General features: G+C 44.8%; 1 protein-coding gene across 1 annotated transcript; it reads left to right on the forward strand.

The window, feature by feature from the left end:
- The first annotated feature begins 1,184 nt into the window (after positions 1 to 1,184).
- LOC120819316 (testican-2) lies at positions 1,185 to 26,074 on the forward strand. The gene is made up of 11 exons (XM_040176586.2): positions 1,185 to 1,507; positions 13,401 to 13,409; positions 14,857 to 14,902; positions 19,184 to 19,298; positions 20,527 to 20,638; positions 20,822 to 20,936; positions 21,505 to 21,624; positions 21,718 to 21,936; positions 23,938 to 24,000; positions 24,441 to 24,578; positions 24,916 to 26,074. The coding sequence occupies exons 1-11, from the start codon at positions 1,328 to 1,330 to the stop codon at positions 25,062 to 25,064; spliced, it is 1,266 nt and encodes a 421-aa protein (XP_040032520.2). The 5' UTR covers positions 1,185 to 1,327; the 3' UTR covers positions 25,065 to 26,074.
- The last annotated feature ends 1,075 nt before the right edge of the window (positions 26,075 to 27,149 follow it).

Here is a 27,149-nt window from a genome sequence, read left to right on the forward strand (position 1 = left end):
CTGTGCACAGTCAGGAAGGCCAGCATCTGCCACATCCCACTGGTTTGATGCCAGTGTCGGAGTCGGACGGGCCGGCTCGTCAGCATCACAGGATGCGGCCTCTGGCTATATGCTGGGCCTCGGCCAACGTCGGTGACCTTACGCTTAAAAGAATGTGAGCGCAGTGCTGGATCACGTTTATCTTCATGGAGGATGAAATGGAGAATAAAGGGAGCGAGGTCACAGAGAGGAATAACGTGGGTAGGCTGAAAAAATGATGTGCCGGTGTGGCGAAACCCTTCTTGAAGAAGAATTAGCATCAGCAGCAGCTTTAATCGGCCTTATTGGAAACCTTCTTCTGAACAGATCCACCCTCGTTTTAAAGGGCCTTGCAGACGGCCATTGTTCAAGATGACGGGAAATAGAAAGCATGAGCCTCAACGCTCCTTTGCATGACACCATGATGATGGTGGTAAGATGGTAGGAACAAGGTTTTGGACTGTCGGTCCTGTTATAGTTTCTCATTAAAAAAAACTGTGGTTCTTCCTTTTGTATCTGGACTTTAAAATGCATCAAAATCTCAATGAAAATATTGAATAAAAATGGTGACATTAACATTGGATTTTATTATTTCACTTTGCGTAGCTGGGATGCTGCCGCTCAAGTTTGCTCCTGGAACAAGCTGCTTTAAAAGGAAATTCAAGAAGAATGTTAAATTTACATTTTAACATTGTATTAGGATGAGCTGTTTAACAAGCTAAAATAATTAAAAGATAGCTCCTTAATGAAGTTTCGACTGACCGGAGTCCTTCTAAAACAATCTCTTTCTGCACTGCCAATAAAAATTACTGCACTGCCAATAAAAATAAAAGAGCCAAATCACACTCATTTTAAGCTAAATTGGGCGTAATTTGCCTTGAGGTCACTTGGGAGTCCTTCGGTGACCCCTCAGCAATCCACAGACTCCTGTTTGGTCCCCACTGCTCATCCAGCAGACATCAAACATTTCTTTTATGTTGTTTGATTGATTTATTGGCTCCCAAACCGCCTTTTCAATATACAATAAATAAAAAATAAAAACCATCGGTTCTATTTGTATGATTCATTGTGTGTGAGTGTGTGTGGGGGGGATAAATGATTGGTGCGGGACCCTCCTCCCCTCCTCTCCTCCTCCTCTCCTCTCCTCCTCTCCTCTTTCGCTCTCTCGTCTCTATTCAGTCCGTGGAAGCAGCAGCAGTCGTGTGCGCGGATCCGCGGTCAGAGGACAGAGGACAGAGGACAGCGGTCAGCAGCAGCAGGACATCAGGACATCAGGACATCCACCCCGCGCCAAAGCTGCCCGAGCGTCATGGTGGTCTCGGGGACCGTCGCGAGCCTGTGCCTGCTGGTGGGCTTCTCGCTCCAGGTGGACGTGAAAAGTGGGAAAGAGGCGGCGGCGAAAGCCGAGAATTTCATGGAGGACGAGCAATGGCTCTCGACCATCTCCCAGTACGGGCGGAAGACGAAACACTGGAATCGCTTCAGAGACGTGAGTGGCGCCTCTCGGGGGGGGGGGGGGGGGGGGGGGATTCGCAAAGGTGTTTGCGATCGTGTCTCCGGCTCGTGATGCGCGTGGAGAGGTTCGCTCAGGTGATTTGTTTATTTATTTTTTGCGCACAGCTGACTCTCTGGAGCGCTCTCACGCGCGCAATACTAAGCGGTTTGTTGTGCTGAGATAACTTATAAAAGATGGAGGTGTCACTGGAGAGAGAGAGAGAGAGAGAGAGAGAGTCTGGAATGATTGATCATTTCATCCTCTTGTGCCTTCATTCATCATCATATGTCATTTCATATATCACGTGTTTTTACTGTAGAATCGACGCTTTTATCTTTAGACCTTATTATGAGAGAGTGAATCACACGCAACTCAGAGGAAATCTGTCACGAGTCTCTCCAAGCTCCTCAGAACAGTGTCTTTATTCACTGATCAACATCGGCCACACAAAATATAAGCTATACACCCGGTGTGTAATTCCTATAATCACAAAGAATAAAGGAACAAACATTCCAATCTCACAGGAATCTGTTTGTTGTTCAGAGTTCGTTCTTGGCTGTAAAAGGTTATTGATTTTCTTCACATTGACTGAGTTACGGTGATCTTATCTCGAACCATCGAAGGTTGGATGGAAGGAAAATGGATGGAATTATTTCATATCAGCTCGCGTGCAACGTTGTACCATTCATATACCTTATAAATGTCGGTGTTTCAACTGATCATTTAAACAGATTTACCCTGTGGATCAAATAAGTTCAGGTTTCCGATACCTCAATTTTCCCCACAAAATTTACGTTTCTAATTTTAATTTCTAAGGTGATAAGTTTATTTAGGTCGGTATAGATGCTGATGCTGTGTGTTTGGATTGGTGCATCTCTAGCCAAATGTTTGCTGGTAAACAGACAAATGTACATTATCCCTATCAGGTCACAATCGAGGAATACATATTGCATTTCGCCATAACTCAATTCCATTTAGTTGACCCCCACGGGTTTAAATGACCTGCCCCATTTTTATAGTGTAATACCTCGCATTGCCACTCATTCAGCAGGCGATAGGGTACGTGTGAGATGGGCGGGCTGTGAGCTTGGCTGGGGGGGGTCATCAGGTTATTGGATCGGGCGTGGGATAACCTCCCTGGTACCAAAAGACAGAACACACGGGGAAGGGGGGGGGGGTGGAGGGGATAAGGATGTCGGAGGAGGAGTTGGTTAGCAACCGTCCTTAGATCCAAGCCTCTACCTTGACAACGGACCGTTTGATCTCGTTGCTGAGAAATTTCGACTCAGGCGGATATTCTTATCAATGTCAGCCAGGCGGCTCATGCATTACCTTTGACCGCGCTCTGTGACGTGCAGGCATCGGCCCCTCTTCCCTCGGACCCCCGAGAGTCCCGAATGCTTCGCGGGGGGTAAATTTGTTATGGAATGGCATATTTTTGCTGCCATGCACATTTGCATACTGGCTTGGCTGGTTTTCCCTCACCTGTCTAATTGGATTGGTGTGTCAGGGGACGGACTGGGAGGGATCGGGCCTTCCAGTGGGGCTTTTTGTTGAATATTTGGGGCATACGCGCTACGCTCTCCTGAAAGGTTTTATTCAAAACTGGTTGCCGTGCTTTGAATTCATTTGCATCTGGATTCAACACATGTTCGATGTCGGTGGAAACCTTCACCTCATGTCATTCACAATCCCCTCAAAAAGGTATTGATTGGTGCATCTTGGTGACACAATGCTGCTAGTGATGGAGTAATTGGTTGCGATTGCAGGGGCCCACAGCATGACCTGTATCTTTCAGGACTTCATCTAATCAGTTATTCATTCATCACTCGTGTTTAATTAAAATATTCACCTCTCTGACTTTTTCTTGTTTTTTGACTTCCCAGAAGATTAATTAGTTATTTTTTCAAGCGATCATTAGAGAGAGTTTGGTAAATGTCAAAGCGAAAAGCCAATCTGTTTAATCAATTTCATTTAAGTGGAATGATTCTGCTGTGATGTAAACTTGTGAAACCATTCAACCATTTCAGTCTCAGTATGTGGGTGGATACTTTTTGGGGATCTACTCTGTGTGTGTGTGTGTGTGTGTGTGTGTTTAGTCACATGTGTGTAGTAGAACGTAGTCCAGAACTCAAAAGGTAATGAAATATTCAGTTCTCGACCCGTGGGCCTCAGAGCGCCATCTAGTGCGCCACAGAGGTTCACGCGATGAATAAAAACCACCAAATTAAAATGTACAGTTAACGTTTGAATTCCACCAACCCAATCAAGACACAGGTGGAAACCAACCGGCTTGTGAAATGTTGATCCTTAGACGAGAGGAGACTTGATTTTTCCCTCTCTGCTCGGTGCGTCGATTCTGTGCTGCACGGCGCGAGTGAGACACACCATCTGAAATGCAAATGATTTTATTTGTTTACTAGCTGTCTTGGCAAAACGGTTGGTGTGACAACAGCGAGCATATTGAAAGTGCATCTCAAAAAAAAAAAAAAAAAAAATCCCCACGTGTGCATTACACAAGCAGCGGTGTCAGTTGGATCGAGCTCACCGGTGTTCTGATTGGACCACCGTACATGTATGAATAGGCGAGCCATAATGAGAGGAAAAAAAAAAAAAACAGCTGCAGAGACAGGAGGTGTCGGGATAATCAACAGCAGGTTGCAGGCTGTTCTGGAGCCTCATTATGACAGGCATCAATGTAGGAGGCCGTAATCATGGCTGCCTGCGAATGTCAACACATCAGATCTCCCCCTGCGTAGAAGCCCCCGCTTTTATGTTTGCCCAGAATTCACCTACGCAAAAGAGGCCGACAGGTTGCAAATGTCCACGAATTAAGCTTGGCTATAATTAGCTGATTGCATCTCTCCCGAATCAGCTGATCAGTTAAATCGCTTCTTTGACTGCTTCTTATATATATATATATATATATTTTTTTTTTTTCTATCTCAACACGAGTTCCACTTTGCATTCTGGTGCGTCGGGGTGGATCTGCTCGGCGCGAACAATACTTGGCTGTTCATTCGCGGCCAAAATCAACCACCTCTCTGAGCGATGCAAAGAAGGGACTCATTAAGGAGCCGTGCAGACATAAAGACATCCACAGAGGACGTTTTAAGGTTTGCACCTGCTCTGCTGCCTGCTTCATTTTTTAATGAGGGGAAATTGCCACAACTTTCTCAGGTAAATGGCTCGAGGTCAGCACCGGGTACATCATAATTGGCCTAATTGTCTACTCACTGTTTAATTTGATAAATCCAATTATATAACAATGAGTGGTTCCTTAAATTGGACCAAAAGCGTCTATATGTCTCGATCTACAAGCATAGAATAACTAGATGTGCCGGAAGAAAAAGTTAAGGGATTTGTCAAGTTACTCCAATTCTTGCGGGACACAAATGTCTTGTACTGTAACAATCTATGAAATAGTTGGCAAGGTCAGTTGGCAAGGTCAGCAAGCATGTAGCAGTAGCTAATTGAGCGCTAATAAGCAACCTAACGCTTCATCCAGCTATGGCTCATTGAGTCGTTTTAAATCCCTGCTGCTGTGTCTGAGATGGGGAGGAGCGGCTCGGCCACTGATTCCACATCAACAAAGCTCCTCTGTGGGAGCTCCGAGTTCATTCTGTTTTTTTCTGCCGAACGCCATTCAGTTGCATCCTCGGCGACACTGAGCTCCCTCACGGAGCTCTAAGACACGCCAACAGCTGTGGGGGTTTTTGTGCTCTCGTCATCAACCTCAGACATTTATTGGCTTCTCAAAGGATTTATGCTTCCTCGCTAACGGCCAGTATAATTCCGCATATGAAAAATTTGAAGAAAAAAAAAAAACAAGAGGAAGGAAGTATGTGACTGTAAAAAAAAAAAAAGATTCCTAATTGAGCGGAGAGGCTGTTTCGTATCGTTGATCTTGTGAAAAAGCTCCGTAAAGCAGTTTATGCTTTGCAGGAAAAAACAAAAAAGAAACCCTGGGACAAGCTCGGCAGCTACCTCGAACTGCAGGGAGGCTTTTTCATAAGCACCTTCCGGCTTGTCCGGGTACACAATATCCCCACCCTTCTGTCTGGGGTTGAGTGCGATGAAGCTGTACACTCGCTGTGATAGGACAGCATTGTGTTTGGGCCTGGAACCGAGATGCACCGAGCGGCCTGGATTCCGTCATATCCAGCCGCTTCTCTGTGAGTTGCTGAAAATGTCGGGCTGAATAATTAGCTGCTGGAAGGTTCCTCTTCTGGCTCTATTGTTCATGCATTATTTATAGTGGCATCTGCCTGAGACTTGTGTCTGTGCTGGTGGAGGTCCTCTTTACCTTTCTGCAGGCAGAGCGATAAATGCTGCCAGTCTGCTGCCGTATCTGTCTTCATTCAGGGCTGTAATGGTGGCACACCCAACAATCAATCAGTGAGCCAGCTTTTTAGCAAGCGAGCAGAGCTATATCATCGCTTGCAATGAGTCGATAAGCATCGGGGGTAATCATCAAGTCTGCAGCATTGATCGACTGGGTACAGTGAATGCTTGCACCGAATTCCATGGCAATCCATCAAAAAAAGTTGAGATATTTCAGTGGAGACCAACATGTCCATCCCTACCTTCACGCTGCTGGCCTGTAGCTGAGAAGCAAATAGAGGAAAACACCGCTGGCCCAAAAACATGATGCAAAATGTGATGATCATATGTTTAAAACAGGTTCCTGTCTGAACATTTTAGGTTTTGGAAGAGATAGTCTACAGTCATTTAGATTACTTTTTAAATTTTTAATAAGATTTGAAGCAATGTACTTGACTGAGGCTCAAGTAAAAATGTACATTACATGCTTTATATAATACTATAATACATCCTGACAGACTCAAGGATTTTGATAGATTGATCATGATAAGAAACCTGTGTTTATTATCACTAGGAAATTCATCTGCCCCGTGAAAATCACACTGATCACATTACATTATATGTCATTTAGCTGACGCTTTTATCCAAAGCGACTCAATAAATGCATTTCAACCATGAGGATACATGAGCCGCACTAAAGACGCGGTCAGAGCGAATGCGGCTTATGTTCACTAACAATAGGTGTAATAACGCCAGGTGCTCAGGTTCAACCTGGCATTGATAGATTATTTGCTCTCGGCCACAAATCCCTCACTTCCAAACGAGCGGCACAAGTACTGTACAATCAGGCCGGGCAGCGAGGACACGCTCTTGCCCGGGGGAGAATGAGTCCCTTCTCCTGTCTTCTGTAGGTTTGATTCCAACGTCTAAACGAGACACGCGCTAGTTCGTCTTTGGCCCGAGTGTCCCAGAGCTGCACGCGAAGGAGCCGGGGGGGAGCTGAGCCTTCCTCTCCCTTATTAACTGACGGACCAATGAGGAGGTGTCAAGGACATGCTGGGAAAGGGACTGCATGCTGTCGGCGTTTGAGCTGTATTTAGTACGTGTGGAATGTGTTGGATCTATTTGTTGTGTGTGTGTGTGTGTGGGAGAGTTGGCAGATTAATGGACACGCACTACAAAGTCTTGTTGGAATGACCTTAATCAAGCTAATCGTATATTCCGGGACGGGCCGCCGAGTTAACGCGCTATTATCTTTTTTCTCAGCTGAAAGAACCCGAGCGAATCTCATTTGTGTGTGATCTAGACCTTCCTAAAGCCATAAGGTGCCATCTCAACGCGGCTCCCATGTTCGAATGTAATGTCCCGCTGCCGCTGCGAGAGATTAGCATTACCGGCAGCCACAACAACCCAAATTTGTTCTCATTGTGCGTGACAGACGGGGAGAATTTAATGTAATCAGCCAGCTAGTATGCAGTATTTAACTTAGCTACCCCAGTGAGCCGTCTCATGCGGCTCCCTGCGGTATTTTAACTGGGATGGTTATCATCATTATCTTTTCTCGACCAAGCTGCCGGTCTCTAAACTCACATGTCTGACGGTTGTAAAAGTGAAAAAGTGCTGTGAGCGGGAATGACCTCGGCTTTGGAGTCTTATTCGTTAAAACAGCAGGCGTGGCTGTGAACATTTTGGAAACGGCAAAAAGAATAGTAATCAGAGGCGCAGATAGGTGGCTGTGAAATTATTATTATTATTATTGAAGGCATCCTTTTTTGCACTGGCTTGGCGTCAACCAAAAACAAGAAAAGACCGAAACCAACAACATGTTGGTTTGTCTCCCAATATTTACATACTCATTTAATTTCTTTGGCTCTCTGCCTCCAAACTAATAATGACAGAGAGCAACTATAAGGTCAACCTATTTGAATAATCCTTTTCATAATAAAGGTGGCACTTGTACGTTTTCTGCGGAGGTGTAAGTGGTACATATATATTTTACTGTTACTGCAGTTCGTGAAGATGGAACACAGCATAAAGACACATTTTGTGGTTTTGGAGACGTGCAGGCCAAATCTTTTATATTTTATATTTTTATGACCTTTTATGTCAAGTTATAAATGAGAAAAAATAACTCTTAGCTCTAACATACATAAGCATATACAATGACAGTCAAATCAATAAAACAATGTGAAAACACAGTACTTTGAGCCAGTACTCTGGGAACCAAAGTCTGTTTGCTAAGAATCTTTGCCAGTGGAATTTTCTTAGCCTCAACTATATTCAATATTGATTTAGGTCATTCTTTTATTTATTTATGCTGATCACTTGTTGTGTGAGTCCAGCTAGGCTACTACAAAGTGCAAAAAGCGCACCAGAATCCTTATTGGTTTTTTTTGTCCTGCTATGCAAAAAACAGCATGGCTCAGCACAGTAAAGACTGCATATGCCGAGAGCTCCCCGGGGCATCTCCGTGCAGCTCAACCTGAAGGCCTGCCTCCTCTCGTTCTGCTTCTTTGTTTTGCAAATGGAGGAAGGGGGGGGCGATAAGATGCTGCAGAGTCTCATCCTCTCCGGGCTTCGGCTCGGCGGTGGGGGGGGGGCGGGGGGGGGTGTGGTTCAACTGAATCCATTCTCCTGCATCCGCGCCGTCCCTTTTCTCCCCTCCAATTACTGCATGTCTCGGAGCCCTGCGAAGCCTCCGTTCAACTACCGAGGCTGCTTTGATGTGTCACTTTATCAGCCATCCAGAGACCCCAGCTCACGGGCTCCCGCCAATGGAAAAGGTTTTATTTCTGTGATGCAACTTCTTGAGAATGTGGTTCTGTTAGCCGAGGGCGGCTGCTCAGAAGAAAAAGCCTCTTTTATGTCTTCAGACACTTTGTTTTGTGTTGCAGAAAGACAGTTACGGCGTCATTGGCCAGTTACTCAGATCATCTGCGCTCTAAAGCCGGAGCCCAAACTCCCCCAGTCGGGCCGATTATTTCTGCATCTCGGCGCGCAGTGCAAACGTTTGAGACGGATGCGCGCTTTGACAGTCGGCCTCTTGGCTCGGGCAGAGCGACGTGACTGCTGCAGAACGTGCTCCGTTCCGTGTGCTGCATTGCAGGCAAGCGTCTTACCTTGTGAAACGCAAAACATGTGTCCTTTGCTCGCAGGCCCCCCGAGCACTCCCCCCCAGATGATCAATTTGATCCAGCTCTGTGTTGCCGGGCTGCGACTTAATCCCATAACACCCTCATTTTTTTTTCTTTTTCTGTGGGTTTATTATTTTGGGTTTGGTAAACAGTGTGGGTTTCTTGTTTTTGTCACGTATGCGGTATGTAATCACCTTGAACTGTCTGTAATACGATCATTCATCATGTCAGTGTCTGTCAGATTCAATGTGGTGCAGAAAATCTCAGTCCTGTCACGGTTCAATGACAGTAGACTGAGGAGCTGCAGATGTGGGAAGCTCGAGTTGGCGAGTGGAATCCAAGGGGATGTGAAAATATGTTTCCCGCAGCTGCTTTTTGCGAGATTTCGGCCTTATGTTCGAGTGGAAATGTTTTCCCACTCCGAAAGCGAGCGGGTTTGTGCCGGAACGACACAGCATCATTTTGGAAACACTAATGCCTTCCTAAGTGGTTCAATCTGTGCCATTAGTGTCTCTCCCGTTTCTCTGTCCCTTTCAAAGACGACGACGGGGGGAGGGACATTGTCTCAACGTCTCTGTCTCCACATCTCTGGCCCCGGCGAGCTGAATCGGGAGCGACGTGAACTCCCGCTGCTCCTTGGTAACTACAGAGACACAGAGGGTGAAATGTCGATTTTCACCACAGCCTCCGCCCCGCGTGCCCTTTAGCAGCGATTTGTGGCAGGCAGGCAGACGTGGGCTAATTCGGCCACGTTCATCAGTGGCCAGATGGGCTGACAATGTCCTGTCAGTCAGAGAGGAGAGACTCACCTCAGGGAGCTGATGGGATGACACGACGTCCGGCCGGAGCGATCGGCTTGAGCCTCTCGCAGGGCTCCGTTCATTACTGACAATGTACCGGATCACCGGTCCGTCCATCAGCCGGTGCTCATCCAGTCGCTGGCAGAGCCAGATGAATGTCAACTGGTGGAACTGCAAAATGTCCAGATCTTCATTTAATCTCTAAGTCATATCCTGCTGCTTAATGTCTGCAAATATTCTCCTAAGGATATGACTGAGGGATATAGTGAAGGATGAGTCATTATCGCCCCGAGAGAGAGCGATTCTATCTTACTTTAAGCAGAACTTATGATCTAAGACATGAAATGTCTGTGCATTGGGTCGAGACAACCTATTTGTTGGAGGACAATGTTTGGATACAGATCCATTGATAAGAATTAGAAGAAGAAATGTAATCACTGATTTAGATTGGGAAATATGATGTTGATCAGAGGAGAGATTATCCACAGCTATAGAGGTGGTGATCGTTGTAAAATACCCCTAAAATCCACCGTGGTTTGAGTTCAAAAGTTTCCTCCATTTCCAGCACGTTCTGTAAAGCAGCGAGAGGCGTGTGAGTGTCAGTTGAAAGATATAATTTGGTTTGTGAGTGTCCGTGTCCTCCAGGACCCCAGAGTGAACTGAGGTCCTGTCCCATTGCAGGGACGCATAGATGTGCTAGTGGGGGCGCATGCACGTGACGGATCATTGCAGCGGGGCGAGGAGGTGCACATTTTTCCCTGTGACATTTCTTTCACTCCGTCAAGCCGAAGTGAGGTCGCGCTCTGGCGGCTCTCAGCACACAGAGCGTCGGACAGTGCTCGTTTGGTTTTGTGTCTTTGGAAATGTATACTATCTTTATTTTGAAATTGATACGTGGTTTGCGTTCATACATCTCACAAACTTGATGAAGAATTTCATAACCATGTTGGTCGAAAGTGGGACACACATGGCCGGACTAAATCGGGGCCTATATATATTCTCCTGGATCATCTGTTTTACTTATGTGGGTCATATGAGGCATCAGTAGCAACTTGAGGCTAGTTAAAGCGTCCCTACAGTAACTTTAAGACAATCACTCATATGTTTTCATTAACCTATTGTTTTAATTGTTAGCTATGGCTTATTTTAAGGACATCTGCCCCGTTAGAGAGGTGTGTGTGATGAACCTGTGAAAACAAAGGAAAAGAAAAAGGTTTGAGTATAATGCTCCTTTCAATTAAGGATCAGTTATTCTACCGTTAAAAGAAACGTGGTTCACAATATCAAAACATCTTTTTTAAGATGATTTATTTTAGAGAAGATAATGTAAAAATAAAAAACATTTCCTTTCTTTTCAGTCTGGAGGGATTTCCTCACAGCAACCTCACGTTTTGTGCTCCTTCGATTTTCCAGATTGTGGAAGCTTCCATCAGTGATTTTACCCATTTAAATGTTTAACTTAACTGTGCATACGTTGGAAGTTATGTGATACACGGCCTATACCCAGCTCCGTCTACAAACTGTGCCCGTATTACATGATCCCTGTGTTGACACAGACGATGATGCAGTAGAAGTTGGAGCGGTGGATTAATGTGTAACACGACTGACCTTAAAAATTGAGTTTGTGCGATTGCCTTCTTGCTTGTCTGGGGGGCCCCAACTTTTTGTTTTCTTTTGTTTTTAACATGAGCTCCCCCTCGCTGCTGGCGTGCAGGTCGCTGCTGGCGTGCAGGGCTGCGATTTGGCCGCCGGTGCTCAGGATGAGTGTGCGTGCACGTGTGGTGCAGCGGCTGACGTTGGGGTCGGCCGGGGGTTCAGGGTCATCTGCAATATTTCTGTCCCACCTCGGCAGGCGTGGGGCGCATTCGAGGCGAGTTGGACGTCACCTCGGAGGCGCCCACGCAGGCCCCCGCCGCCAAGCGCTGTCGGCCTGATGCCGCCGCGTGGTCCAGGAGGAGCAGCAGGAGCATCTGGATGTTCAAGCGCCATTACTCCCCCCCCCCCCCCGTCGCCTCCGCCCGCCTGTGTCACCATGAATACCGTAGTCCTACACTCCCCCGATCTCCCTCCGTCTTGACTGGATAACTTCAGCAGCGGCCGGGCTGGGATTCAGCGGGGCTGCATTAGCGAACAACCTTGGCGAAGGACTAAACGCCGTCTCAGCCGGGTGTCCTTGCCGTCACGTCGCTGCTGATAAGCGCCCGGGCCTTTAGGACGCGCTGCAGGACTCCCTGCCGGCCCCCAGCAGCACTGCGAGCTGGGTAATTGCAGAAGCGGTGCCAAATACGAATCAAGCGATGGTTACATCTGATGCCCGACGTGCTACAGTTGCATCTTTCACGACCAGGGAGGCCGCTTTTTTCTGGGATTTCATAATGCTATATTTCTTACCCCCAGTATTTTCAGAAGCTGATTCTGTGGCCAATTAAAGGAGCAATTATATTGTCTCTGTTTATTTTGCACTAACTGCACAGCTTTCATTCTTCCACATTGATTTATCTTGCTAATACTTTAATTTATAAAACATGTATTGTGTACTGATATGCACAAATACACAAAAGAAAAATCCTCGTATGAGAAAACTCTTCGAGTAGAACAAATGACATATTTCTTTTTGTTCCTCGATTTAAAAGATAAAACAGCCACATTGCTTCCTGTTATCTGGCACCTGGACCTTTTCCCTGCTACAGAGAAAATACCTTCCCCTAAGAAAACCGTCTCTGAGTGGAAATCTATAGTCCTGCTGCAGCTCCGTGATAAATTATTCCGTCAGCCTTTTAAAACCTTCCGCTGGCTTTTTGGCTTGTCCTTGTGCGGCCTGTAAATTGTTCATAGTGATATATTAAGTAGACTGGTGTGCGTGCGTGCGTTCGTGCGTGTGTGTGTGTTTGTGTTTGTAAAAATTAGGTTTATTTACTGGGTTGAGCTGCCGAAATAAACCGTGCAGTGCTATTTTTCACATCAAAACACACCGCAGCACTGAACGATGAGACACACAGGCAGAGGCTGCGGTGTGTATTGATGTGCGATGCCCTTGGATCGAAGCCAAGACGGCGAAAACGGAATGAAAGGAAAGCAGTCACTTCCCAGTCGACTCAAGGTTATACTTTACAAGGAGCTTTATCTGCCCACGTTGTCGACGGTGTGCTTAGTAAGTGTGCGCTTTATATGCGTCTGCTGCAACCATGAATAAAACCTTCTGAATCGCATCTGCCTGCCTGACTTTGACGATTCCCCTCAACGTGCCTGTATTTGTCCAAAAGCAAATGCAAAGCGGTTACGTCGCGGCTCATCCGCCACTTCCAAGCCGGCACGCGGGCTGCTGCCACAGAACGGGGCCCTTAGCGGTCGGGGGGGGGGCCCTGCCAGCTGGGGGAAGTGGCAGCGGAGCATCCCGGCGTAATAGTCTCTCATAATCCTGTGAATGTCTGACGTTGTCCCCCCCGAGAGGGGCGAGACGGAGGCATGTAATCAGTGTGCTTTGAGGGCTGACAGATTTAACCGCAATAAAGCAACCCACTGTTTCCATGCTGAACGGAAGCAAATTGAGAACTTTTGAGTGTTTTGTTTTTCCACTAAACAATGACTCTCTCTTTCTTTCTCCCCGACTGCTGCTTGTCATTTCTACAGGAAGTCGAGGTTAGTGTCTCTTTTGTTCCCTTCTTTTAAAGTGGCTCTTTTTGGCTGCATTGTAGACGTCACCTGCCTTTTTAAAAGAGCTTAACAAAATATCACAAGAGCATAATTCCAACTGCTGCTTCCGAATATATTGACATTTAAACAAGTTCACTTAAGTTAAAACGTAACCCTCCCTTTAACGGCCCGCCTTGTGTACGGTACATAAAACGCTGTCGGCTTCAGCTTGACTTGAGAGTTTTTGTGTCTCCTGAGCGGGATAAGACCGAGCCGAAGTGAACAGGCCTGATCCTCTGGGTCCTTTCTGGGCCTCGTGTAGTAACCGCTTTATGGTTTATCCTCTCTGTCCCGACACACACACACAGAGAAATGAGCTGCATGGGGAAGCTACATTTTTATCATCGTTCCAGCACAACCCCACCAGGGACACAAATCTAAAAAAACAAAAAATACAAAGTTAGTTTTCAAATATTCCCACAGCGGCAGCGCCAGAGCAAAGAGAGTCAAGGTCTTTTTTATTAGATGTTTCTTGTATTCTGGAGTTTACTTACTTTTAGAAATGTACAACGAAAATCAGATTAACTCTAATACAACCCTTTGGCCCATTTGACTTTTTGGTAAATATGCTTACTGAGAATTTTGTGAAACGATCAATACCAAAAAAAGAAAACTACAAGCCCGGCTCTGTTCAAACAAACAACATACCTGCACATCTAACTCTCTTGAATGTGTTCCTTAAACAAAGTTTAAAAGGACGGAGCCGGGCTAGCTGTTTCCCTCTGCTTCCAGTCTTTGTGCTAAGCTAAGCTAATTGGCTGCTGGTTCCAGCATTGTGTGTAATCATGTTCTCTTCTAACTCGAGACAGGAAGGTGAATAAGCAGATTTTCCAAAAAATCAAACTATTACCTTTAAACATTTGACAGTATTTTACTTATAACTAATAACTAAAACAAAAACCAATTGAGTGAATTAAAAAAAAAACAGCAGATAAAAAAATAAAGGACACGGCAGAATTAAAGGAAATGGTAGAACTGCAACATGAATCTAAAGTGGATACAAATAAGCTAAACTAAGTAGTTATGTATGCAATTATTCTGGCCGACTATTTTCCATTCACCACTTAAAGTTGTATTGGAAAGTATAAGTGAAGAGTCATCAACAAAAGTGAAAAACCTAGACAGCGATGGTGATGAATGACATAATATGATATTTCTTGAGCGGTTCAGCCCTTGGTTACACATATGTTTCTAGTTTGTATTATTTATTTGAACATTTAAATTACGATGAATCAATCAAGCAAACACTTTTCACAGAAATTACCTTAATTGAATTAAACCTTGGTTTTGCTCATTATGAAATTACATTTCTCATTTTAGGTTTTCTGATTTCTGAGTGTGTTGCCTCACATTTAATATTAAATCCATTAATGCAAATCCATTTTCCTTCCAGGACGACTACATCAAAAACATGGAACAGAACATTGGCTCTGATGAAAGTAAGTCTTATTTTCTCTGATTAGAATTCTTTTTCCTGTGGACACATGAGGCTGGCTGTGTGGTTCAATTTAAAGTTTAATGGGTTTTTGACTGAGTGCCTGAGTGTACGCTGTGCTATATGCCAGACTTTTAATATTTAAATGGATTCACTTGAATGGGCAGTTCCACTTCAAAGAAGAATAGAAACAGCTGTATTTTACCAGCATCCTGTAATCATTGCAGAGGTCCACCTTCATACATTTGCTTTACACAATGGGCGCACATTACAGAAGGGATGCCTTTTCTTTAATTGCAGCAGTGTAAGGTCATCCAGCGCGTGAGGAGCGCTGCTCAGAATGTGACGGAGCTTTCGCAGGAGGAGAACACGGTTCTGCTGCAGGAAAGGAGAGTCTCAGTCTTCAGTCGGATCCATTAGTCTGAAAAGCCTCCTATAATTGCCTTTGTTGCTGAGGGCTCAACTCCAAACTCCCACCAGGTTGCATTTACCTCCATAGGGTTTCTGCTCTGGAAAGAAATCCTGGGGGAGGACAGAGACTGCGTGAAAATGGCGAACACAGTTATTTCAGTAAAATGGTTTTCTATAAATTCAACTCAAATGAAAATTGAGTGGATGTAGGAAGCTTGCACAGATCATTTAACCTCCACCAGGGGACATTTAAATTATATGGAGGTTTGACTGAGGTCTTGAGAGGATCAATATTCAAACCTTAACATTGGATATCTTGAATACTTGCTCCCATTTGTACCGTTTCCACAGGAAAGCTCTTTAAACTCACCGCATGCCATCTGTCTGGCACCAAGCAGTGGACGTACAGGAATAGCTGCTGAATATTTACGAAGGACGAGCGAGGCTTGTACACAAAATCTAATGGTGCTACATCATTTTTTTTTGCATGTCTAAAAAAAGCAATTGTTTACTAGCATGTAAAAGCATTCAATGTATCACCTTGAACACCAGAGAAAAACATTTAGCATCTACACATTCATCTAAATGCAAAAACCGTCAACTACGGCTACATAATTAATTCACCTGAAGCTATAAATAAATCATTTGACTTGCGGCTGTGCAACTCAACAGCGGCTTACGCTTGTCACGTGCAAACAAAAGTATTTTGCTCTCATTTCACAGCCAAGACGATAGAGAGACTATTCACACTCGTTTTTAGCCAATCAAGCCGCCTCTCGGGCTCAGCGGCGTGCACGAGTGTGGGAGGTGGGTTGTTGCGCCACACCCCACGCTGCCTCTCGTGAACGACATTGAATAGTTTGTGACGGTTGTGAGAAGCAGCAGCAGCTCCCGCATCTGTTCTTACAATAGGGAGAACAAGCTGCGAGTACAGTGTGGGAGATTTCCACCCGGTCGCTGATTCCCCACAGTTAATTGATCAAGTTCCTCTCTGTTGTTCATTTAACGGCAGGAACAGCAGAAGCTGGGAACAAAAGAGCTAACAGGAGGCCGCGGGCTCCTCTGGTTCTTCAGTGAGCCGATTGAGACGTCAGCTCGGCTCTGCAGAGTATTTAAGAAGCGTGTATTTTAGCCAACCGATTGAACGTCACTAAAGCCTAGACAGAGACAATTATTCTCACTGTGAATATGCTTATTTTTATACCACTTTGGGAAATTATTCAGAGATAATTCCGAATGAATAGTCCTTTTTAATTGTGAGTGAATAATTGCATAGCTCCACTTGAGTTAAATAAAAGCTGAAAGTTGTTTTAACACAGCGACCATTTTTTTTTAAAAAGCCTGTCTCTCATGCTCTTTATATTCATTAGCATTAAACCTTTTTGGTTTCTTTTTCTATTTCTTGACAGCGGATCTTCTTTTCCTTTTTTGCCGGAACCTTTAAGTACTTACTGGCAATGTGAATGTAAAACACATTTTTGAAAGCCTTTTGGTGATGGATGAGAAGATGGAAGATATTTTTGATTGCAGCGTGATAATAAGAATGCAGATTGACATTCGGCATCTCTTTACCCACAACGTCCCTCGCATGTCGCGGCCCTGCATTGAATTGTGAATGCAGCGTGATGTAAACCGAGCAGGCGAGGTGGAAAACACACCTCAGTTTTAATGCAAATGAATTATTGTGCTTGGATTTCCTCTTTCAGTCTACGTAGGACTTTGTGAGGGATGTGTTCGGTCTTAAGCTGTTGTTCGGAGCTTGAATAAGAGAGCAATGAGACATCACCGTCTGAAACTATACTGAACACACCGAGCTGTGTTTCCATGGGAACATACAGTAAAGTGATTAGTAGATGCGTTTTAAAGGCAATGTTTTCGCTGGAAATTCAGTGTTTTCAGCTGTTTTTTATGAAAATGCTCTAAGGACTCACTGTAAACTCCCACTGTGCGGCCCTTCTATGATTTAGGTCCTCACTAAATATTAACTAAGAAAAAAGTAGTTTATATGTCTTTGTTTAATCTGCGTTGAAACCAAATGTTCATTTTATTCACATTTTCATTTAATGTACAGCAGCACCAACACCATCCAGAGGGATATTTTCTCTCCAAAGAAACAGGGCCTCCATTTGCCCTGTTAATTAAATCAACATTGATACTGCTTCAAAGCCGTGGTATTTTTGGAAATATGTCTCACTGAATGAGTAATTTGTATCCAGAACTTGATGCACGTTTTCTATTATCAAACTAACCCATAAAGAGGATTGTAGAGCCTTTGTACAGGTGTGTGCACCCTTAAGTGCTTTCTAGTTTTACTTTATTCTCCCTCATATACTCAGACTGTGCAGTGCACGGCTCACTGCGCAGTCTGGGTTCTGTGCCGGCGGTCTGCAGGTACAGAAGAAAGTGGTAAAACTTGCACCACTAACATGGTTCCTTGCTCCCATCAAAGCTCATTGGCCATGACTGAAACCGTTTTTAACTAAATGGGATGTTAAGTCTTGTATTCTGACAGAAACTACTAATAGAAAGAGCCAGGAAGCCAAAAGGAAAGCGTGAGGAAAACAGGAGTGATGTCAAACTGGGATGTACGGTGACAGTTTGTATGGATTTTTGGGAGCTCTTTATGACAGATAAATAGAAATAGCGGACATGTCGGGATATTGTTACAGCAGACACGGTTTGTGTATCATCGCGCATGTGTAGGTTGCACTAATCACATTTCCAAGGCAATTGTTGTTGTGTTGCTAAAGTCCCAAATAAGGTTTGTCTGCATGAAGCTCAGACACCCTTCCATCCTAAAAACGGAATTTGTGAGTTGCTCTTCACGCTCCAGTCACCAGCTCATTCATACACAACAACGCCACAGGCACCAGGACCCCGACCTGTATCTCCCCCACTGTTCCCTCGCACTTCCCCGTTGCAGCGTTAAAGATTCACCTAGTCTGAGGATCTGCAGGAATCTGTCTGGCAGCCACCTCGTCTGTTGGTGCGACGTAGCGACTGCAAAGCAGCTGCTCGGAGCTGACTCAGGATTTCACAGCTTAAATTTCTCTCGCCGATCGCCTCTTGCCACTCACTCTTAAATCCAATCCGGGCGTGTTGTTTTTTTTGTCCCGAGGCCTCCCTTGTGAGGCGGAATATGGCCTGTGCCGGTGTGGACGTGCAGGCCGGGGATGGCGTTGACCGGAGGCCGGGGGAGGGGGGGGGGGGGGGGTGGAGGACACGGTTCTATTTCCATCTCGGGCCCCTCGGTGAAGGAGAAGTTGATATCGAAGGGTTTATCTCTCCGCAGATGGAGAAAAGCCGGGGGGGGGGGGGGGGGGGTGGGGGTATGAAGAAGGGAAGGGAGACAAAGATGGACTTTGTGTGTTTGTGAGAGAGAGAGAGAAAGAGAAAGAAAGAGATAAGTTGACATGCGGGAAGTGAGATGTGACAAGTGGAGAGAAAGAGATGCTCAATCATGGCTGTCGGGCTCTTTGGGGCAATCAGACACAGCCGCCGGAGAGTGCAGGCAGCGCCGGTGACGACAGGCTACCTTACTAATGACGGCAGCGCCGACCATAAAATCAATGGCCTCATTTGTGCACGCCGCTAGAATACTTTTCACATTTCACGATGTTTATTGCACACGGCCGTGTTGAAAAGATAGGATGGGAGCTTGTGTTATAAGCTGTGAATGCGCTTAAAATGGCTGTTTTTTTGTTGTTGCTTTCCATCCGGTGAACACATGCTCCTTGTCAAGGCAAACAAAACAACAGCCGGAAGCTGTTTTTTCTTCTCCAGGAGGCGACAGAAATAGAGAATTTATGCAGAACACCTCAGCTTTGATTGACACCTCTGGTGATTTGCCGTGTTGTTGTTTTTGCGCTTGCAGCCGTGGACACCACCAAGGACCCGTGCCAGAACGTGAAGTGCAGCCGGCACAAGGTGTGCGTCGCTCAGGGCTACCAGAGGGCCATGTGTGTCAATCGCAAGAAAATGGAGCAGAGGTTAGTTGACTCCTGAAGTCAGAAGGAAAGGTTTTCACCTTAATTCGCATAGGCGGTTTTGAAATAATGCATTATTTATCATTATGAATATTTCAGTAGCGACTCAACTTCAAACTGAGTTGCTTATAAAATTCTGATCTTTATGGCCATTATTCATCCTTAAGCGTGAGCAGAGTTGAAATCATAGGTCACGCTGCAACACAGGGAGGAGCTGCTAACTTAATGGATAACACCTGATGTCAAAGGTGCACACTTCATGAATGATTCATGCTCAATACATGACTCATCATGATCTAATCTAACGCCTGACGTATAATAAATTCCCACGGCTCGTTTTAATTAATAAGGAACCACTATCGTTAAGTTCAATGACTTAAAACTCCACGGATCATCAGTTTGAGAATTGGCACATTTTTAAGGTGGACTAAAATGAAGACTTCATCAAATCAGACGAAAGTGGAAAAACGCTTCTCCGCTTCTCCGTCGTGAACAACAAGGCTTATTGTGCTCATGTCATATTATACAGACTGTAAATACAAGCAGCTGAGGGGTTCAAACATTCATATGAGCCTTATGGTTTGGACAATAGGTTATCTCCTATTTGACATGATCTGATCTTCGTTGCTCTCAGCGGAAGACGCATGTCATGATGTATTTTGTTGATCGGTCTACTTTGACGTGCAAAACAAACACAAAAAGAAACTGAGCACATAACGTCAATCTTATTATCCGTCACCAAGCAACCGTGTTCTTCCATCTCTTACCCGACTTATTGTGTGGCTGACTCAAAGAAATAATTACTCAACATTGTGGTCATTTAATATAATGTAATCTTCCCTCACAGCGGCCTTTACCTTTCTGTAAATAAAAAGCACTTAGCCCATCGCCCATTCCACTTGGACTGGAAAACAAATGAGTTGCCGACGGAAGACAAACGTGAAGTGAATTATTGGCACCTTCAAAGTCTATCTGCTGCCACGGGCGATTATCTTTTTCAATAAAGTGCTTCATCTACAGAGTGACGGCACAGATGAGCGCGACGGCGTTGAATAATGGCTGATAAGCACCGACGCAACCGCACCATTAACGCTAGAACCCGTAACACAAAGTCAATCAGAGGAGAAGCACGCTAGTGGGATTCCACAAAACAGTGCGTTCGAACGCCATCTGACGTGGCCAGCTGACGTTTGAATCCCCTTTTCCCCATTTTTTTCCTTTTAATGATCAGAGTGAAACAGTCGGGGCAGCCGGAGGCTCGTGAAAGCGGCTGCAAGCCTTGTCCCGTTGTCTCCTCCTCCTCACCTGTGTGTGGCTCCGATGGACACAACTACGCCTCCCAGGTAACAGACGCTCTCTGCCTTAAACTTGGATTCTCATTACGCTTTTTCATCACTAAATTCTATCTCAGCGTTAAAAACCAAATCAGCTCGTTCTCTGCTGCCGTTTGCAGTGTGCAGTGTCTCCTCTGAATGAGCATCTCCCTCCCTCCCATGAATGTTTGAACCGTCTCTCTCTCCTCTCAGTGTAAGCTGGAGCAGCAGGCCTGCCTCGCGAGCAAAGAGCTGAGCGCCGCGTGCGCTGGATTCTGCCCGTGCGCCACGGCCTCCGTGAGCCTCTCAAATACTGACACGAAACGTGGCAAGTGCCCCTTTTTTCTCCACCTTCTTCCATCCGTCTCAGTTTTGGGATGTTAGGAGTCGAGGGTTTTGAAAACATAGAGAGAACATGCAGCATGCGGTCAGTAGGGGGGCAACCAATCAACCTAGTGTTGCAGGATCAATAGAGATTACTGTTATTTCTGCCAAATACCCCTCATATGGTTAAAGGGCTCTTTAAAACCTGCAGTGATTCATTATGTATAGCGTATGCCAGCCAAACACTATTGATTGTCCAAGCTCGTGAAAATGCTGCAAATTGATGAATCAAAAGGGAGGAAATGTGACTCTGTTTTTTTTATCCCGTGCTTAGCCTGAAATTGAAGATGGATTCCTATTGGAAAACTTCAAGGCCTCAAGGCAATTTCAAGGCCTCAGAGTTGATTGGGAAATAATGTTTTCTTTGATTGGCAGATTGTATACAACAGTACGACAGCATGAACCGCGAAAGATTTAAAAGCCTTAGAATCCGTTCGCTGTTTCATCAGCACAAGCAACAAGCAGCAGTCTGCCATGGATTTGGACGATTCCTTTTTCTTTTGCTCCCTCAGAGAGCTGCACCGGCCAGGACCTGGCCGACCTGGGGGACCGTCTGAGAGACTGGTTCCAACTGCTTCATGTAAATGCCAAGCAGAATAACTCTGGCAAGCTCAGAGGTGACACCGCTTCAGGTTAGAAACAAAACCGACTCAATTGTCTGATCAAAGAATTTTAGTCCAGCCAAAAGAACAGAAGTGCAACGAATGGTTTCATCTTCCTGACAGCGCTGGACAAGAGCCTTGCAGCCAGCTGCAAGGACTCCATCGGCTGGATGTTCTCCAGGCTGGACACCAACAGCGACCTGTATCTGGACCAGGCCGAGCTGACTGCTATCAACCTGGACAAGTACGAGGTCTGCATCCGACCCTTCTTCAACTCCTGTGATAGCTACAAGGATGGGAAGGTCTCGACCGCCGAGTGGTGCCTCTGCTTTTGGAGAGAAAGTGAGTGAAGGGATCTCGGTGTGTTTATTTGGGATTAGTTCTCTAAATGGGGGAAAGATGTTAAGGGGAAATAAAGGCCTTGTGATGATGTCACTTTATACCACATCCGGGTGGCCAAACCGTCTTGGTAAGGTTGCTGTGAAACGGGGAAAAGACATGTGTATCTTTCCAAAGTTCCAAAAATGACCCTATAAACTTAATCTTTATTCTAAGATGATCGACTCCTGGCTCAGACTTCCAGCAAGAAGATAAATTAGCATATTTCCAAAGACGTTACGTTTTACCGAGCCTGAAAGCCAACGGGCTTTAATTCACGGATCACGGCATTCGTTTCTAATTAGCATCTTTAATTGCACATTCTGGTCGTCTGTTTCTTCTCTCTGACCTTTTGCGTTGAGTTGCTCGGATTCTCCATCCTCTCTCTTTTCCAGCACCGCTTACTCATGTCTGACATTATTCCCAGAACTGAACCCCCCCCGCTACCCCCCATTCTCCTGCTGAGATCAATCTGGGCCTGTTTTATCTGAGTCATCTGACAGTTTGCCAGAATCCCTCTCTGGGGAATAGAAAGTCCTTCACCATGTCCTTACCTGATCCAGGGTTCCCCTGAGCAGAAAGAGACTCCTCCATCTGCTCCCCTGCTAAACTAAGCTCTCATCCCAGCACAAAACCGCCACTGATCCCTCATTTATCTTTGGCTTCAGCTGTTCTGGGTACCTGGTAAGTTTATGAATGATGCTAGAACAGGGTGTTCCCCCAGGTTGGTGATGATTATCTTAAAAGTCCCAATAACAAAGCATCGCTGTGTTCTGATACGGCAGACTGGTCACTCCAATCAACCGCTCTTTGGTCGCGTACCGGCGGTACATTGGATGTATTAAACATGATTTGGAAAGGCACACACCTGTCTCTATAATGTTTTCAGCAGTCGGTATAATGTTGACGATGCGTATCAGAGGAAAAAACAAACCAGTTAGAAGACTGGATGCTGATGGGATTCTGAATGCTTTTTAAATGCACTGTATCCCAATATTTGGAAAAGAAGCTCCAAGTGTCTCATCAGCTTTTACCAATTTATACTATACAAAACTACAGATGTTGTATGGAGATTTTCAGGTGCACGTAATCTACATAGAGCGTTAACAAGGTCATATAATATCCCCACATGTTGGGTTTTAAACACTTTGAATATTGAAAAATTATTTTACGGTCTAGTTTGATTATTTTGACAAAGGCCTTAAATTGTCTTTTTCAAGGCGTAAAAGATGAAAGCAGATTACCCAAGAAATGTCACTCTTAATCCTAAAAAACACTGGTGTGCATCAACAAGCATTTATTGATTAAAGCTTACTTTGGAAGCCATGTTCTTGACATTTTATGTCTAGTTTGTGTTGTAAATTGAAAATGATCAGGTCCGACATTGGATGTTACTCTTGAAATGCTATTTCAGCGTTGCTCATTGTCAACATCTGCACTGTTTGATCGGATTTTTCTGGCACTAACCTAATTTGCATGCCAATTGCTCCATTGATCGGGCATTTAACCTGCATGCCGGTGATTACATCGGCTTCCTAATCAATTTTTCATTACAAGCGGGTGGTATTTAAAAATCCTTTAGTGAAGGATTTTATGATAATGATTTGGAACAGGATGTTAGAATTCATGTAGAAAACTGATTACAAACTGTTATTTGAACAATTATTGATTATGTTTTGTGAATTTATCTCGCGCAAACGTCATAGAAATGGTGTGCTGGGAAAGGTTTATTGACCTGGGGTTCAACGTAAAGTTTATCTTTCTACTTTGTTTCTATTTCTATCTTCACTGCCACTCTCGGGCTACACCCATATGTTCTTTTACCTGAGCGCTTGGCGATCAATCAGGCTCCAAATCAATACGGGCACAAACAGTGTAATTCTGAAGAGCTTTGATTGAAATAAAGTTTGAGGACGGCAGTTTTAGGAATCGCCTGTCATCACTTTCCTTGATTGATCCTCACAGAGCCGCCGTGCCTCGCTGAGCTGGAGAGGATCCAGGTGCAGGAGGCGGCCAAGAAGAAGCCTGGTAACTTCATAATCCGTCATAACAGTACTGAGAAGTCCTATAGAACGGTTGTATTAGATTGATGATTGCGTAGGAACAAAGAAAACATGTGCCACTGCATTGTCTCCTTGGCAATTAGTCCCGGAGGAAGAGGAGGAGGCTTGTTGTTAAGAGATCGCAAGCACACACCGGAGTAGGTCCCATAGGGAGAGGGGGGTCAGAGGGCAACGCTCAGTCCAGTTGGCATTGTGTCGTTGTATACTGCTTGTGCTTTCGGAACACAACACACTGAATGAAGTCGCCAGCATATGCCGGCTTGTGTAAAACAAAATGGGGAGGCGTTCCCTGTCCTTGGTGGTATTCTCTGGCAAAAAGTCACGCCTCTCTCCATTCTGACGGGTGCACTGGGTGTGAATATTTAACAAGGAGGCACGGGTGTGCGCGCGTGCTCGTGCTTGCAGGGGTGTACATTCCCAGCTGCGATGAGGACGGCTACTTCAGGAAAGTTCAGTGCGACCAGAGCCGAGGGGAGTGTTGGTGCGTCGACCAGCACGGAGGAGAGATGATGGGCACCAGGATCCATGGCAACCCTGACTGCGGTAAGAAGATTAGACACAGAATCTCCTTTTTTCCTTCAAGTCGTATCTTCTCAAAATATGTAATTATGTTTCTAAAATATATAAATATTTGCCGGTGCAGCGACATTTTAACTTCAGAATTTGTCAGGTATTATTCTTATAAACAAACGTAATATTTTTCTTAACTTAAGGGGCACTTACATGCCTTATTTGTTATTTTTACACAGACACACACCTCTAGTATTAGTACTACTAGTACTAGTATTTTTTTACTTGTTCAAAGAAAATTTTATCAAGAAAAATGCTACGCACTCGGCCTCTTAGTGAAAAATGAATCCACGTATCAATCCGTTTCCAGATGAAGCGGCGGGATATTCTGGAGATTTGGGGAGCGGGGTGGGATGGGAGGACGAAGAGGAGAAGGAGGCAGAGGACACCGGAGAGGAGGAGGAGGAGGAGGAGGAAGAGGAGGAGGGCGAGGCGGACGATGGAGGGTACATCTGGTAGAACCGTCTGACCCCCAGCGCGCGGAGCCGTGTTCACAGCCGCCGGCCTGAAATTCTACAAGGGGATGGCTCTCTCTTCAAAGCGAAAGATTGTGGGATCAGACCTGTGAGGCGTGGAGTTGTGTGTCGTCCTGGTGGGATGTGTGGTGCCGGTCAGGATGAGACAGATAACCAGTTTTTGTCTTAGATATGTGTAATTGCTTCATTCTCTTGTCTCTGATTTTTGAGCAACAGAGCTTTTTGTTTTGCTGTCCTGGAAAAAAAAAAAAGCAGGACCCACTGACTACTGCACTATATAGGTAGCTAAAGTCCATCCCAATCTTATCCATCTATGCATTTAGAGATTACCACTAATTTTGTATTCTGTGAACAGTTGCTTGAGTCACCGTCCCACTGGAATGATCAGGTTTCAAAGGAAGAGTCAAACTATTCCATGTAGGCAGTTTAGTGCAATGTGTTTACGTACGTCCCGACTGATTCTATATATAGATCCATTGCAAATGATCCATGAAGCGAGCTTCGAGCTTTTCAGGTTGCCGCGGTTTCAAAGCTGCTTTTACGGTGGTGGTGCACCACAGCTTATAGGAGTTTTTAAATCTTACTTACAAATTTAGTGGATGCCAACAAACTATGAAGGACCTACGTTTCCAGTTGGATTACTTTCATGGAAAACATGTAGAATGTACTATGGCGGCCGAAACTATAGTAGAAACCACTAGTCGCTTTCCTCTGCTAACACTGAATTCATGATAAAGAATGTGCCACAACTATGTTTTATTCTGCAAATTATTTTGTGTTCATAAAAAAAGGTGTGTGTGCGTTACTTGAAGTTCTGCGTGTATACTTGAGATTCACATTGTTCTTTTTTTCTATGATGATGTTGTTGCCATGACTTCATTCATGCTATTGGTAGGCCAGACATTTGGTTGTTTTTAGTATTGCATGTTAGTGAACAAGAATGTACTTCTAGGCTGAGCACTTTACTAATAAAGGCACTGGAGCCGAACTGTATGATGACTTCAATCTTTTCTCAACTGTTACCAGAGAGAAATGAGGTCGACTTGGTGGCTATCGCCACCACAGAGTCGCTCAGCATCTTCTTTTGTGTTTTAGGATGAGATTTTGACAATGCGTCTGCAAGGGAACGCTGAGCCGAGGTGCCTGTGGGGAAATGGAATGAATTTCTTAAGCTAAAGGCAGGTTGGTTGATCTTGCTGCTGCAAGGTGCACAGGAGAGAGTGGAGCCCACTTTATCTTAGCAGATCAATATTTTCCAAATCTGCTGCTGTGCAAAAATGAAAAAACTATTTCCAGTGTCACTCCAGCCGCCTTGCATAGAGTATCTTGCTTATTAAACACAAACTGGGTGTGGAAAGATGAATTTCTTGGGAGCACACAACAACTTTCTCATGACCTTTAGAGTCCTCCACCTGGTGTGCAAAGCACCAATTACTGAAGCTATTTACAGATCTGGCCGGTTACAGCCTGCAACTACGTGTGATAATGTATAACACGGCATTAAATAAAGAATATTTCATCATCTACCCGGCCTGCAGTGGAATAAAGACAAGCAGCTGTTAACTGCAAAGGCTCCATTCAGCTGATTCTGACAAGCACAGGGAAATTTGTTTGAAATATTCTGGTGCTCATCTGCCACCTCATGCTAAAAGAACAAATTACTGCAGTGGTTGTCAAATGTTCTAATTGACCACAATGTGAACAAAAAGTGCACAGAAGGAATCTCCTCCGCCCGCTACTTGAAGTCCGGTATTAGATTTCTTAAAAGAAATAATTAAGTCATTAAAATCAGACTTTGACAGGCAGCCAGTGGTTGGGGCAGTGAGTCACTTCTCCTCTCTTGCTGGGTGTTGAAAAGCCATAAAAGCAGCCTAACACAATCCATAGCCATAGCTGTAGTTTGCTGATATTACACTTCAGCAATCGCAACAATTAAGCCTGGTGGTTAAAGCAATTACAGATTTTGTTTGACAATGAAAGGAACATCTCAGTGATGTGCCAAAACACAAAAATTGAATACTCCAAATGAATAGTGTATCACTGTAATTACAAGGTATATTTCAATAAT

This window comes from Gasterosteus aculeatus, chromosome 5 (assembly GCF_964276395.1).
Source record: "Gasterosteus aculeatus chromosome 5, fGasAcu3.hap1.1, whole genome shotgun sequence".
Lineage (NCBI taxonomy): Eukaryota > Metazoa > Chordata > Actinopteri > Perciformes > Gasterosteidae > Gasterosteus > Gasterosteus aculeatus.